Below are 15,908 nucleotides of genomic sequence, written 5' to 3' on the forward strand. Positions count from 1 at the left end.
CCCCCCCTTCCTCCATGCTAATTAGGGATCCTCTGCAGGAGCTATATTCTAAATCAGGATATCTAGATAACACTTAGACACAAGTGACACCATTTTAACATCATCCTTGATCTTTAATAGCTAATGAATAATTGAATTATGCTTTAAGTTGTGAAGCATCATCTGAAATGTGGCCAAAATCGTGTTGTTTTATTAAGAAATTAATTTGGTTTTATTTTATGAAATGAAACAAAGACACTTTTCCTAGATGTCGATAAATTAACTTGAGCAAAATATATTTTCTAAAACCCTATGTTGATTATACTGCATACTCACAAACCATTTAATGTCGTCACATAATTCCTGTGTTTATCGAAGCACACTGTATATTTTACCTAGCTTTGCCAGCTCTATAGAATTAAATCCCTAAGTTTCTATTGTCCAAATGTAATGTTTTGAGTTTGTTACAAAAGGTCGCTTACACTCAAACTATTCCAACAAATTTGTCCCAAGCCTCACAAGTTTTCTTTACTAACTTTCCTTTTCTTCCTTTTCCTCCGGTAACCAAATTTGAATTATAAAAGATAGATAGATAGATGGACAGAAAGACAAAGATAGATATATAGGAAGACAGATAGATATATAGATAGATAGATAAGTAGATATATGATAAGTAGATAGATATAAAGATACATTACTACTGTCTACTGTTTACTGTTTGCTGATTACTGTTTACTGTTTACTGTCTCTGTCTACTGTCTACTGCCTACTGTCTACTGTCTATTGTCTTCTCTGATTCTCAACTGTATACCATCTCCTTACTACTACTTTCTACTGTCTATCATCTACTGTCTACTGTCAACTACCTAATATATTAGAAAAGAAATAGCAGACAGTTTAATATATTGTAGTAGACCTCAGAACCTATAGATATAGTTTAGCGGAGTTGTAGATAAATATATTGCTAAAATTATTTGTATTATTTGTATTATAGTTTGTATCAATCTATAGATGTATTTGGTCCTAAATGTTTCCTTTCATATCATTCCATTCATGAAATGGATGACCTATATATTCCCATTCATTCCCAGAGTGTAAAAATATATTCTCATACTTCAGGTAAGATGTTCATACATTTCCATTAAATGGTTTTGTGAAAAATTGAAGAAAAAAAATTTCTTCTGTTGATGAATCTGCTTTTCTTATTTTTTCCTCTGGCTAACAAGGTTTCGGGGTAACATCTTTTTGGCTATTAAAATTATTTTCTCCGTGGAAAAAAAGGTTTTCACTAAAAATTTTCATGTTTAAGAATTATTTTAACTAGCAAAAAAGGCCTTTTTGAGGAAAGGTAACATCAAAAGTTTGATCATTTAAATAAAATAAATATTAACAATTTTTTTTAGTTTACAATAATTAAAAAAATCTTCACCTTTCTATTAATTATTTTTTTTCTCTCGAAAAAATTGGAAATTATTTTGAAATATTTTTTTACGACAATACTATTTGAATTATAGTCTATCTGCTTATTGGCAAGGAATTGAGCAGTTGGAAAAATTATTCAAGTTTAAAGTTAAACAATTTATAGTTTGATGGAAATGTTGAAAAAGTTTAGTTCATGTTGGATTATGCAATTAATTTTTAAAATGAAGGGGACTATAGATTTTTCTAATTCATTAATATGTATTGGTTCCAAGAATATAAAGCGCCGAGGCGCCAATTAAACTTTGAAGTTTTTTCTCTTTTCTGTTTGCAAATTCTGCAATCACGAGACAGTTTTTTTTATTTCAAGTTTTTAGTTATGTTTTCTTATATAGTGCAAACCCACCAGAGGTTGCTGCATTTTCCCTTAATAAAAATATTGCAACCAAATTTCAGAATCGTCTATTCGGTTGCGAATTTACGGAGAAATCCCCATAAGGCCCCCCAAAAAAAATATTTTGAAAAATTTCATGTTCTACATAGTTTTAATGGAAATTTTATGCTGAAATCAAATCTAAAAAGTGCTTTAAAATTAAAATTGGATGAGTTAAAGCTATGTAAGACTCACCACAAACGTTTTTTTACATTTTTAAAAGCGCTTTTCAGATTTGATTTCAGCATAAATTTTTTTAAAAATGATGTATAACATAAAATTTTTAAAATATTATTTTTTCCTTAAGGTGATTTCTCCGAAAATAATCGTTAAATCGCAACCGTATGGACTATTTTTTATTGCAATATTTTTTTTAAAGTGAAAACGCATAAACCTCCCGTTTGGCGTTTGGCTTAATTCCAATATTGATCACCCTTACTCTACATGTACTAGACATATTTTTATGTACTAGATATAAAGAAGAATATAGCTGTACTCACTGTGTAAAAACTATTTTGGATAATCTATCTTTAAATGTACCAGATGTTCTTGTATTTACTTCTTGTACCAAATATTTAGGAGAATCTAGTTGTACATGTACTAGGTGCACTTCTATGTACTTAATGTACTAAATATTAAGGAAAATCTAGCTGTACATATACACTTATGTACTTGAATGTATTTATTGTGCTAAATGTTTAGAATAATCTAGCTGTAAATGTATTAGATGTACTTATATGTCTTATTGTGCTAAATATTTAGGAGAATCTAACTGTACATTCACTGGGTGTTCTTGTATGTATTTGTCGTACTAAATATTTAGGATAATCTAGCTGTAAATGTACTAGACGTACTTGTATGTACTTATTGTACTAAATATTTAGGAGAATCTAGCTGTACATGTATTAGATGTACTTGTATGTACTTATTGTGCTAAATGTTTAGAAGAATCTAGCTGTAAATGTATTAGATTTACTTGTATGTCTTATTGTGATAAATATTTAGGAGAATCTAGCTGTACATTCACTGGGTGTTCTTGTATGTATTTGTTGTACTAAATATTTAGGATAATCTAGCTGTAAATGTACTAGACGTACTTGTATGTACTTATTGTACAAAATATTTAGGATAATCTAGCTGTACATGTATTCGATGTACTTGTATGTACTTATTGCGCTAAATATTTAGGAGAATCTAACTGTACATGTATTAGATGTATTTGTATGTACTTATTGCGCTAAATAATTAGGAGAATCTAGCTGTAAATGTACTAGATGTACTTGTATGTACTTATTGTGCTAAATATTTAGGAGAATCTAGCTGTACATGTATTAGATGTACTTGTATGTACTTATTGTGCTAAATATTTAGGAGAATCTAGCTGTCAATGTACGGAATGTGGTTGGGAGTGGACTCCTATCTGTGGAAATTCAAGAATATATGACAATCTTTGCCAGCTGAAATATGCGGCATGTACTTCCGATACCAGTATTTCTCCTTTACCTTTACATATCTGTGGTAAGTAAATTCGGCATATTGGGTTTGTTAAAGAAAATTATAGTGGCCATATATTTACAGGCTTCGTTGCGACATTCACAATCCTGCATATTAGGGTGTCAGAACTTAGAAATCATGACATAATGGATATCCTTATAATAGTAAATATCTACCAAATTGTGTCTAGGATCATTGAAAGAGTTATTAATTCCAAAAGTGGTTACGCGGATAATATAATCGCAAAATTTACAAATGAAATTTTTTTTTTAAATAACAGAATTCTTCTTTTAGATTCCGTAGATTCTTCAGTAAAATATAGTACAACAACATTAACAACGATATCTTCTCGTAAACTGTTGCCAACTACAACCACCACTTACTCAACAAAAACAACAACAACAACAACAACAACAACAACAACAACAACAACAACAACTAAGACAACAACAACATCAATACAACTACGGAAAACAACCCTGCCGACAGTTGTTAAATATCAAGTTGGAGACTGCTCCAGTAATCCGTGCCAGGTAGATTTTTATAAATTTTATAATTTTTAAAATTGTTCAATATCGTCTTAAAGGGACAGTAAGCAAAATTTCAAATGCAAACATGCCAATGTCCGATTTACGATGTACCCTTAAAACCTTAATCTAATAATAACAATGTAGCAGATACTGTCGTTTTTCTGACTCGAATAGCTTTAATTCTGATAATTTCGCTTCTCTATTAATTCTTAAAAGCAAAAAATGTGCAAGTCACTTTTGCAGAATACCCGCAAATAAAAATAAACAGTTTAAAGAAACAAAAACATGGATATCTTATTCATTTACTTGATCAGACAAAGCTTTTCAATTCCTTTAAATTAATTACGAGGTATTTTTTCTTTCTTTCCAAAGCAGCATTTCCCCAAACATGTTTTACATATTGTATAGCAGAATAAAACTCTTGGAAAAGTGGTTTGTCAAATATATTTACCCTTTCTAAACAGTGATGTTTCCTTTCCAAATTGTTTTGCTGAGTATTGATACTTACTACTCACTATTCAATGCTTTGAATAGAGTTCCTAGATTTCCTCTCCCCTTGCTTTTCTATTCAAGTTAAATAGATCTGCACTAGTCCACACTTCTATCAATAGAAAATATGAATCAACAGATTAAATTTACTAAAGATTTAATGCATACGTTGACAAATTTATATTAAAGGGATTGTTGACGGATTTTAGATTGAATCTCTTTAGATCCATATGTCCGAATTACACTAGTACCCTCGAAACCTTAGTCTGATAATCGACGACGAAGATATCTTTATCTTTATAGCTTAAAATTGAGTGTTGAACAAATACTTACAGTGTACAATAAGCGAACACTGTAAACTTCGTAAGAATGGCGTTTAATAGTTCTCAAAGGCTCAGCTTTTCCGTCATCCTTTGTCAGACAAAGCTTGTAACAGCACCGTAATCCAAATAGATGATTACTTGGAATCACGTTTATTTTACATTTAATTATAAATTCATTGCGCTTCACAATTCTCTTTCAAAAGTTTCTTCCAATCCGGACTTTTCTCTACATTTTTTTATTTCAATGATTCCCAAAGTTGCATATTTTCTTCTGTTCATCTGTGAATTGCGGATAACACGTTTTGGACCGTTTATGTCAAAAAAATAAATGTAATAGGGGGGGGTATGGGTTCTTCAGGTTGATTGACTAGAACAAGTTTTATTTTAAGATAAATTTTTGGAAGCAAATTTAAAATTTTGTTTAGGGTGGAGGAACTTGTGAAGCTCATGATGGAACATTTACTTGTTTCTGTCCAGAATACAGAATAGGACAATTCTGCAGGAATCATTTTATATTATTCGTACAGTGGCCGGGACACATAGGAAGACGACAACAAAATACAGGGTGTCCCACAAAAGCATGGTGCAGTTAACTGACGACTTTAAGATTGTTTTTGACCTTGAAAGCTATTTAAAATCAAAATTTGTATTATAACATTGTTTTATTGTTGTGTTCCTCGCCCTCAACACAAACTTGTGCAACCTTTTTCAAATACACACTTTATTCTTAGATACAGGGTTACCCACAAATTACGAGACTTCAGGGACGACTGTACAGACTTTATAATGTCTATTTTTTACATTTATGATTCTCTGCAACCGTAAACTGGTTTATCTCATTAAAAGGTCATGGAAATAATCTTCGTCAAGGCAAAAGACTTTAATTTAATCTTGAAATCGTCTTATTTAAAGACTTTCAAGTCGTCTTTACAGTCTCATCTTTTATGTGTGATCCTGTAGCTAACCAATATTAAAAACGATTTCTCAACTGCCATGATTCTGGGGACACCATGTATATTTTTATCTGAGTTGACCCTCTTCAGTTCTTGGGCGTTGCTCCTTTTAAGTAAATTTACAACAATACATTTTGAAATCATTGGAACGAATCAAATCAATTCTAAAAAGTTTTGTTTCCCTTAGTTTCGCAATTAAATATATGTATTTGCTTACATCTGAAAACAAAAAGCTATTAATGATCTTTCTTACCAAAGTATAACTTTTCTTAAAGTGTTTATTTTAACAAATTATGTGCAAGAGGTTTGTTCCAAACACCGCTTTGAATTACAATATGGCTCTATTTGAAAGGTTCTTGAGTCAAGAAGTTCTCTAATAAACTATCATAAATTGACAAAAAAAAAAAGAATGTCGGACCAAATTTTGCGTGGGATTTTACATGGCCCTAGGGAAGGTTTATGAATGATCCAACAAAAGTTGGTTTACATTAAATTTTAAAAATCCACGACATTTTTTTAGAAAATCAGCTAACCTTTTGTTTTTTTGTTTTAATATTTATACAAAGAGAGAATGTTCACAATCAAAGCCTTATAGGTTAACATTTTAAATAGCAAAGTAAAAATTTACAAAAGCTAGATTTTTAACATTATATATAACTGAGGGAAAAAGATTTCAAAAAGCTGTGTTGGTAAACTCTGATATAACTTTTTAAAAAAAAGTTCTTCAAAAATTATTTCTGATAAAATGATTTCTTAGTATTGAGATACCAACAGATACTCAAGATATCCCTAGGTTCTCGGGGTTCTCTTTTATACAGTATAGGTAACAAAATATCCATTTTAATTCTAGACAAGATTTTGAAGGAAAAAAAAACAAAAATAAAAAACAAAGTTAAGTTTCAAATTGAACCAGACCAAAAAAAGGTACATATTGACTGTTGCATCTCTGAATATGGGAAACCTTTCATTAATTCAATCTATCTTCAAAACGAGAAATATTTTTTTTATTTTATAAATACTTTTTTAAAGAAACATTAAATCAACAAAAGAAACCAGCGTTTAACTATATAACAATTTACCAGATAAAAAAAACACTTAACCTACGGCACTGCAGACTACACAGACTGCTTATCTCCTTGAGGGAGTGACAGCAATTATCAAAAATGTCAAAAATAGGAATTTCCCAAATGCCTGGGTATCTGCGAAATTTCCCAAATGCCTGGGTATCTGGGAAATTTAATTTTTAAGATTTTGGAAATTTCTCAAATGACTGGAAATTTTCAAGATACCCAGGCATTTGGGTAATTTCCCAAAAGCCCAGGTATCTGGGAAATTTTCCAAATGCCTGGGTAGCTGGGAAATTTCCCAAATGCCTGGGTATCTGGGAAATTTCCTAAATGCCTGGGTATCTGGGAAATTTCCCAAATGCCTGGGTATCTGGGAAATTTTCCAAATACCTGAAGGTATTTGAGGGTGGTAAATTTTTAAGATTTTGGAAATTTCTCAAATGACTAGAAATTTTCAAGATACCCAGGCATTTGGGGAATTTCCCAAATGCCCAGGTATCTGGGAAATTTCCCAAATGCCTGGGTAGCTGGGAAATTTCCCAAATGCCTGGGTATCTGGGAAATTTCCCAAATACCTGGGTATCTGGGAAATTTCCCAAATGCCTGGGTATCTGGGAAATTTCCCAAATACCTGCAGATATTTGAGGGAGGTAAATTTTTAAGATTTTGGAAATTTCTCAAATGACTGGAAGTTTTCAAGATACCCAGGCATTTGGGGAATTTCCTAAATGCCCGGGTATCTGGGAAATTTCCCAAATGCCTGGGTAGCTGGGAAATTTCCCAAATGCCTGGGTATCTGGGAAATTTCCCAAATACCTGGGTATCTGGGGAATTTCCCAAATGCCTGGGTATCTGGGAAATTTCCCAAATGCCTGGGTATCTGGGAAATTTCCCAAATGCCTGGGTATCTGGGGAATTTCCCAAATGCCTGGGTATCTGGGAAATTTCCCAAATGCCTGGGTATCTGGGAAATTTCCCAAATGCCTAGGATTTTGGGAAATTTCCTATTTAAAAAAAAAATGTAAATGCTGTCGTGTCATGATCTCCTTTCACAGGGTGATCTACGTAGGCCTAAGTTGACCCGGCACGACATGCTACGTTTTTACGATAGGTTTTTAAAGTGCCATCTCACGGCCACTTGTTGAACATAATACGCATTCGGGCGTTAAGTTTTACAACTTTCAAAGAAATACTCCAATTTTAAACATGAAGCAAACCATTTATGAATTCAGTCTGTTTTTGAAGATTTTGTGTTTCGCATCTAAAGGATCCTGAAATATCCCTGAATACAGATGTTTGCTGGTTGGTCGTGTACAGTATTTGTACACAATATAACATACTATGGAAAATATCGCATATTTTAGCTGATAATCGATCTCTGTAACTCTCTTATCTCTGACCTACGGTAAATTCTTTAAACTCCTACAGGAAGCCGTCGTGGAAATAAAGAAAGGTTAAACATATACCTTAAAAATGCCTTAACAAGAAGGAACCCGAATTTTTATCTAGACTCAGTTTTATGCAAAACTTGCTTTCGAACTCAGCTTTGCCTGAAATCCAACTTTTTTCAATCAGGATCGATCCACTGATTTTTGAATTTTTGATCGTTCCCCTAGTCCTATTGCCCAATTAAAATTTTAGGCAAATTGGTCGAGTTATAATAAGACAAACAAATAACAAATAGACAAACAAACAGAGATCACTACATAATATCTCTACGATATTATAGACGATATTACGTTCCTAATTTCATGAATATACTAAATAGGACGAGAGGTTCATGAGTTATGATCGAATATACAAGAAAAAAAATGACAAACACTTCTTTATATATATATATAGATAGAATATCCCTAAGGAGAGTGTGGATGAAATTTATTTCATGAATATTATTTTTAAATCACATAAAAGTATCAGGACTAAGGAAGAGGAAAAAGTGTTAATTAACCTCTCCTGCTCCTCTTAAAAACATAATAATTATAATTTAATTGATCTTAAAGGATTTGAGAACTTAGATCTATAATTTTAGTTTGTGTTGGCAGGGTTGGCAAAGTAGAATCAGGAGAGCTTCAAACACACTCAAATACACACTAGACATACTAGACAATATATACTTACAGACAATAAATACACACTAGACATACTAGACAATATATACTTATAGACATTATATACACACTAGACATACAAGAGAATATATACTAGACATTATATACACATTAGACATACTAGACAATATATACTAGACATTATATACACACTAGACATACTAGACAATATATACTAGACATTATATACACACTAGAAATACTAGACATTAAATACACACTAGACATACAAGACAATAAATACCAGACTGCTCAGTAGGTTTAATTTGGTTTTATTTGGTTTTATTGGGTTTTATTGGGTTTTATTTGGTTTTATTGGGTTTTATTAGGCTTTATTGGGCTTTTTTGGGTTTTTCAATCTAAAAGTACTTAAAACCTTATAAAATTCATACTAATTTATAATAATAAGACACTTTAAGCAAAAGGAAGATTTTTTTGTTGTGCAAAAAAAAAATTGTGATAATAGGCTATAATCATATATAAATACTCTTCAAATACAATAATATCACCTACCTTATTCATAGAGGGAATTCTGCAATTTTTTAAGTTTTATAATTCTTTAAATTTTAGACTAAGTCTATTTTCTCACTGGGAAACATATTTCTGATTGGGGTGGGGCTACTCAGATTAATCGGTAGATATTCATATGCTCAAGAAGGAAGACCACTGTTAAATGGTTCAGCTCTGATGTAGTTCTGTGCATCTTCTCGGGGTTTTCAATATCTTTGATATCTTTGAAAAAACAAGCACTGCAGATGATCGATTGATACAAAAGTTTTCTACAATTAGTTTTGTCTGGTCTAAATCCAGAAACCGTCTTGAAGTCCAGAGTGACAAGGAATTGACTGATTTGATTCATTCAATATTTTTTTTTTAAATAACTCAATATTCGAACAATTTGTTAATAATAAAAAATTAAAAATTTGTTTAAGTCTTAGGAAATGAATAAATGTGTCAGTTTTAGTGTTGTGAAATCCTAAAAATCAATATAGTTGATAGTAGACCTTATTTTTTAAAGACTTCATGATTATAAGAGTGAAGAAAAGGCAATAATTAGAATAATTCATAAAAAAAAACAATAAAACCCAAAAACGCCCTCTGACAGGTGGGTTTTTAAAGTGGGTTTTATTTGTTTTTTTGGGTGGTTTTTTTTGGGGCTGGTTTTTTTATGCCAACCATTCACACGATAATCAAGCAATCAGAGACAACCCTTTAGAAATATTTTTTTTTTTGGCGTCATTTGATAATCTGGCATCATGATGTATGTACAATGTACATTGTTTATATTCTAGGACGCCTAAACACCTGGAGCACAAGCTGACCCTTGAGCTGGAGTTTAGAAGCTTGTTATCCACCTGTACACTACTCTACTCCCACCAGGATGAGGACGGATTAGGAGATTTTCTCTCTCTAACCCTCATTCAAGGATTTGTTGAGCTTCGGTATAATCTCGGAGACGGGTTCGTGGCGATTAAATCGTTTGAACCTGTTCAACTAGGAACCTGGAACAGGATTGTTGTTAAGAGGTTAGTTTATGGCGTCCTAATCTTTCCGGTGTTATATTCTAACTTTAAGCAATCTTGGACCTTGGTTTGTTTTTCAATCCGTTCTGCAACGGTTCGCCAAATTAACGTAATGTGGATAGACCAAACTAGAAACTAATATCTGAAAGGGACTGAAAAAGTAGTTTCAAGTGAACTTCCATGCATAGAAAAGCTGGAATTTACGATAACTTTACACAGTACAATGTCCACTTAAAACAGCTGACCTTACCGGCATACATATATTTCACTAAAAAAGGTCTAACAGGGTTTTTTAAAATTTTAATCAAAGTATTTTTTTCTGTAACTTCTATAAGGTAAATATTAATAATGGAATATAAAGCATCAACGATCTAAAGTTTGAAAAAACATCTTATGGTTTAGGCCGGGTTAATTAATTTATAACAACGATTTTTTCTAATTATTCCTTATTATTATTAAAAGCTATTGTTCTAGACAAAAATATTCAGTTTTTTTATCAACGTTTTTAAAAGATACTTCAAAATCCTAAAATTTAAAATGTCCAAACTTTGCATATCAGAATATGTATTTTTATTGACATCTTTACTTTAGAATTTTTTTCCTATTTATTGGTCCTGTCCGATTGCAAATTTCGTGACATTTTCTCAATATTTTGTATTTTAATTTAAAAGGGTTTCAACAAAAGTGATGCATTTATGGAAACATTTCCAGTGTTCGTTGATCATCAAATATCAATATCCTTTGCATTGAATACATCGTAAAATTCTATTCCAGGTCTTACTCCTCTGAATTCTAATAAACGATCCCCTCTATTAATTCCCTCTAAATCCCATAAACATTGCAACTATACAATTTAATTATAATTTAAATCCCATACCCCAGGGTAAACTTGGGGTCCTGGTTATTAAGTCAGTGAGTCTTAACTTTGGAAACCATTTTAGCATAGTAAATGAAATTTTTTTTTCCTTTTTTGTTGAAACCCCATTTATCATTTAATTATTCTTATTCCCAATTCCATAATTCATTTAAAGCCCATTCCCACTCCCATAACAATTCACTTCCCATCTTTAATTTCTAATATGATTAAAGTTCCATATTCAATTTCATAAAACATTAAATTCCCACCTACCCCCAACTCATAGATGATTGAATGCCCTTCCCCAATCCCGTATTTCATTAATATCTCACTTTCCAATCCCACTTCCTCATTCCATTTAATTCCCATCCCCACTCAAATCCATTAACACAATTCCACCATATTCAATCTAGCTCATTTTCTACCAAAATTAACTTTATATTTTATACTCAAGTATTTGATACATTATCCATTAACATAATTTCACCATATTCAATCTGGCTCATTTTCTACCAAACCTCACTTTATACTTTATACTCAAGTATTTGATTCATTATCCATTAACATAATTCCACCATATTCAATCTAGTTAATTTTCTACCAAACCTCACTTTATATTTTATACTCAAGTATTTGATTCATTATCCATTAACATAATTCCACCATATTCAATCTAGCTCATTTTCTACCAAACCTCACTTTATATTTTATACTCAAGTATTTGATACATTATCCATTATATTCAATCTAGCTCATTTTCTACCAAAATTCACTAAAATAAGCTCAATTCAGTTCTCTATATTTAGAAATTAAAAATGCCAAAACCTGGTATTACATTTTTTCCATGCTGACATATTTAAAATGTAAACAAAGATTGAATCAATGACAACATAAAATATAAAAATATTATTTTAAAGTGAAATCATGCAAGAAATGATAATTTTTGTTGGAAAGAAATTTTAATTTTTGTTCTAATTTGTAATCAAGCTTTTTATTCGCATTTTCTAATTATACGCTGTCGTTCCTTCCCCTCATTCTTCTTTTTTTATTACAAAAAAAATACTCTTAACCCTACATATATCTATTTTTCTAATATATGTTGGGGGTGGGGGTTAGATTGTAAAGAATGCAATATTAACATTTAAACCATGTTTTACTTACATTTTTCAAGTGATTTTGAAAAATGTAAAATTCAGATTAGTAGTTTGAATAACTAAAAAGAATATGGACTATTTTTGATCAAAAAAATAAGCAAACTTGTGACTGTCTTGATAGCAAAATTTGTTCTAAATTTTAAAGGTTTAAATTTAAAAAAGTTTGAGCGTTCTAGTGCACACCATTTTTAAATTAGAAAATCAATCCGGAAAATATTTGGCGGATTTTACTGGATAATTTCCCAGATTTATAAAAATTTAATAATTCTGCATTCCGACCAGACAACAACTCTCCCTGTAAATATGGGTTCCTGTGATTTTCCACGGTTTGTCTTTAATGTTTTAGCCGCGTATTTTTATTTGAATCGAGTTTTAACTTGCTTGGTAAAGGCATGTCAATTTTTTAATTAGAGATACTCTCACAACGTATTTTTTAGATAATAATTGTTCTCCCTAGAGCGAAATAAATTTAAGATGAATATGAGTAAGTGTTGGTAAAATTAAATAAATTATGTAAATTGGGTATTTATAAAAATAAACGTGTCTAGAATATTTTATAACATTCTCTAATTAATCATCCTTTAACACAAGTCAAAATAAAGGAAATTCAAAAATAGAAGCTACGAGAAAGTAGAAAATTATAGAAGTATCAAGGAGAAAAAAAATAAGAATACAGACATTTAAAAATTGCAAACAAAAATTTAGAAAGAAAGGAAATACAGTTCCTACAATTTGCACATTTTCTAAATTAGTGTAACTTTTGTTAATGCATACTTGATAACTTGATAAATAACTGAATTTCGTAATAATAAATTTTTTGTTTGTTTTTTGAATTAAGGTTTTTCCACAAAACTAAAATTTCCTAATACGTACGTCGTACATCTTTGCAACCTTTGATATCTGAAACTTAGATTACTTGATCCAACAGAATCAAAAGTTTGAAATATCTAAGCTCTACGACATTGGGTTTCAAAAATATAGGAACTTGACAATATATTGAGTTAGTGCCCTAATGCTTTCCAAAAATGAATAACATGGTATAAATAAGTATCTCAATTTACCATAAGGAAAGGAGACCATATTTGAAATTAATAATATGACGACTAAAGGTGGCATCAGGATGGAGTCCTTGAATTGAATTCTCAGCCTGCAGTCCGCGGACGATCTGACGGATTCCTGAAATCTCTTGATCTCTCCTCATCTTTATACATTGGAGCTTTTCCGAACCCAAACTCTCAAGTTCTCTATAATACAGGTATTGTTTTTAAAGACTCTGTACACGAAATGTTAAGTATTTATTGTTAAAAGCATTGCAACAAGTTTTAGGTAGGGTTTAGTCCCCAAACTGTTATTGTATGTTATTATAAGGCCCCTACCGCCAACTTCCCCTCTTCCGGGGGACGTATGAGAATTTTGGGGCAGAGAGAAACAATTTTTTTTTTCGCTAAATTGGGGAAAATCAATAATTTTTAAGGGACAATTAACGGTTCAAAAACCATTGAAAATTTACACCCCTGTAAATTAGAAGATAAATAAATGAGGTATCGAATATTCTAGGTGGGTATTGAATATGCAATATCAATATAACCACAAGCTCCCGTGCTCATTGGAAATTATCTGGTTATTGGAGTCTCATATAGGGATCTTTTTCAGATGATTTTATATCTGGAATATATATTATAACAGCTTCGAAATGCAATAAGTAAAAAATAGCTAACGTTTTTAGCTTTGCCCATTCAATTCAGAATTCAAAAAAAAATTCGAGTTATGAACATAAAGTTTCGAATCTTGAATGAAAAAAATCGATTTTTTTAACCTTCGTTACCCCCGGCCCCAGGGTACCCATGGGTTTCCTAAAAAATGTCGGCCAATTTGTTCCAGCCGTTTGTCCAGATATAGCTGACATATTTTTAATTTTGATTTTGAGAGAATCATAAAAATACTTATGATTTACTGGGTTTGGGTTTTAAAAACAGAGATTTTAGAAAACTTTAAAAACTACGTTGTAAAATGTTCGTTAGCAGAGCTGTGTTAAAAACTACGTTGTAAAAAGTTCATTAGCATAGCCGTGTTCAAAACTACTTTGTAAAAAGTTATTTAGCATAGCCGTGTTCAAAACTACGTTGCAAAAAGTTCGTTAGCAGAGCCGTGTTCAAAACACAAATGGCTGATCTACAAAGAAGGAGAATCCACTCTTGAGACGAATGGAGTGATTCTTGATTTTCTAAAAAAACTAAACAATTTAGTAGAATAATTGATTTTTGCGTTTTTAGAATAAAGCCAACAAACTCTTGACTTTTAAGAGGAAAAGGCTTGGGAGGATTAAAAAAATCAGATAAGCATTTGGGAAAAATTTAAATCAAGTATATTTCATCCATCTTCTAGAGGGCTTTAAAGCGTGAACATTTTTGGACTGTACGTAACTATTGAACTATTTGTGGCTTTTTTAGATTTATTTTCACCTTTCAACAGACTATATAGATCCTATACTAGGATACAATGCATTTAAGAATATTTAAGAATATCTATGTCGGACGAAAAGCCCGGAAAAATGAGAACAGAATAATCTGATATTTCTTGTGACATCTGAGAGCTGATAAACTGTATATTTTGGAAGATTTATTGCACTTTTTAGGGTTTAACAGGAATCCTAGTCTTGTTTATCCATCAGTTGACAGTAACAGTTCTGTGACTTAAATAATCGGGACAAAAGAATTGTCTTTTCATTGAGTTTATATTTTCTTTATGTATATGATACAGTGAAAACCAGAAAAATTTAAGTTTTCATCTTCTTTTTTTAATTGTAAGATCTTGTTAAGGATTTTTCAATTTAAAAGTGATTTTTTAAAAAGTGCCCTCAGCTTGAAACTTTTAATAGCTTGATATCGATATCCACAGCGAACACTTTAGAATTTTACGGAGAATCTGCTTGATCTTACTTTCTTCATGTTCAACGCAAAATTCGCTTAAGCTTCTGATTGGCTGGGACATTAATTACAGTTAAAATCAAGATCAAATCGAGATCAAATATTGATTTAGATATCCTCAATACAAGAGTTTCCAATTCTAAATATTTATTTGACAGAGACATAGATTAATAATAATACAGATAGAACACTAGATGTCGTCTTTTCAAGATTTAGGGGTTTTCTCGCATACCCTGTCTTTTGATTAAACGCTGCCTGCGCGGAACTGTGCTTTTGCCTCAGGGTTATTTTGTACGAAAAACAAAACCTTAAAATCTTGAAAAAACGACATTTAGTGTTCTATCTGTATTTTTATTAATCTATATGGGTAGAGACATTAAAATTTTCAATTCCTTAGCGATATTTCCTTAATAAAACATGAAAAACAAAGAAAACGCTCATTCAACAGAGCTGAAAACTTAACCCTTGACAGTGATTAATATATCTAAATATTCACTAAATATATGGACACTTTTGAATTCTGCTTAATCCGATCTTTTTCCCTCTTTTTGGATATACCTAGCGGAGACCGACCAATATGAGAGATCTCTAATTAAATGGCACCCAAAATTTCAAATTTCCCGGCTTCTGATTTACCGCTAGGTTTATACAAT

The 15,908-nt window shown here is 31.2% G+C and overlaps 1 protein-coding gene across 1 annotated transcript in view; it reads left to right on the forward strand.

The window, feature by feature from the left end:
- LOC111708958 (agrin) overlaps positions 1-15,025 on the forward strand; it is a 20,333-nt gene extending 5,308 nt beyond the window's left edge. Inside the window, exons 5-11 of the mRNA XM_023482483.1 lie at positions 3,203-3,349; positions 3,620-3,858; positions 5,093-5,169; positions 6,378-6,443; positions 10,088-10,321; positions 13,438-13,583; positions 14,964-15,025. Coding sequence (XP_023338251.1) covers positions 3,203-3,349; positions 3,620-3,858; positions 5,093-5,169; positions 6,378-6,443; positions 10,088-10,321; positions 13,438-13,583; positions 14,964-15,025 — 971 coding nt within the window. The remainder of the gene's footprint in view (positions 1-3,202; positions 3,350-3,619; positions 3,859-5,092; positions 5,170-6,377; positions 6,444-10,087; positions 10,322-13,437; positions 13,584-14,963) is intronic.
- The last annotated feature ends 883 nt before the right edge of the window (positions 15,026-15,908 follow it).

This window comes from Eurytemora carolleeae, unplaced genomic scaffold, assembly GCF_000591075.1.
Source record: "Eurytemora carolleeae unplaced genomic scaffold, Eaff_2.0 scaffold928, whole genome shotgun sequence".
Taxonomy (NCBI): Eukaryota; Metazoa; Arthropoda; class Copepoda; order Calanoida; family Temoridae; genus Eurytemora; species Eurytemora carolleeae.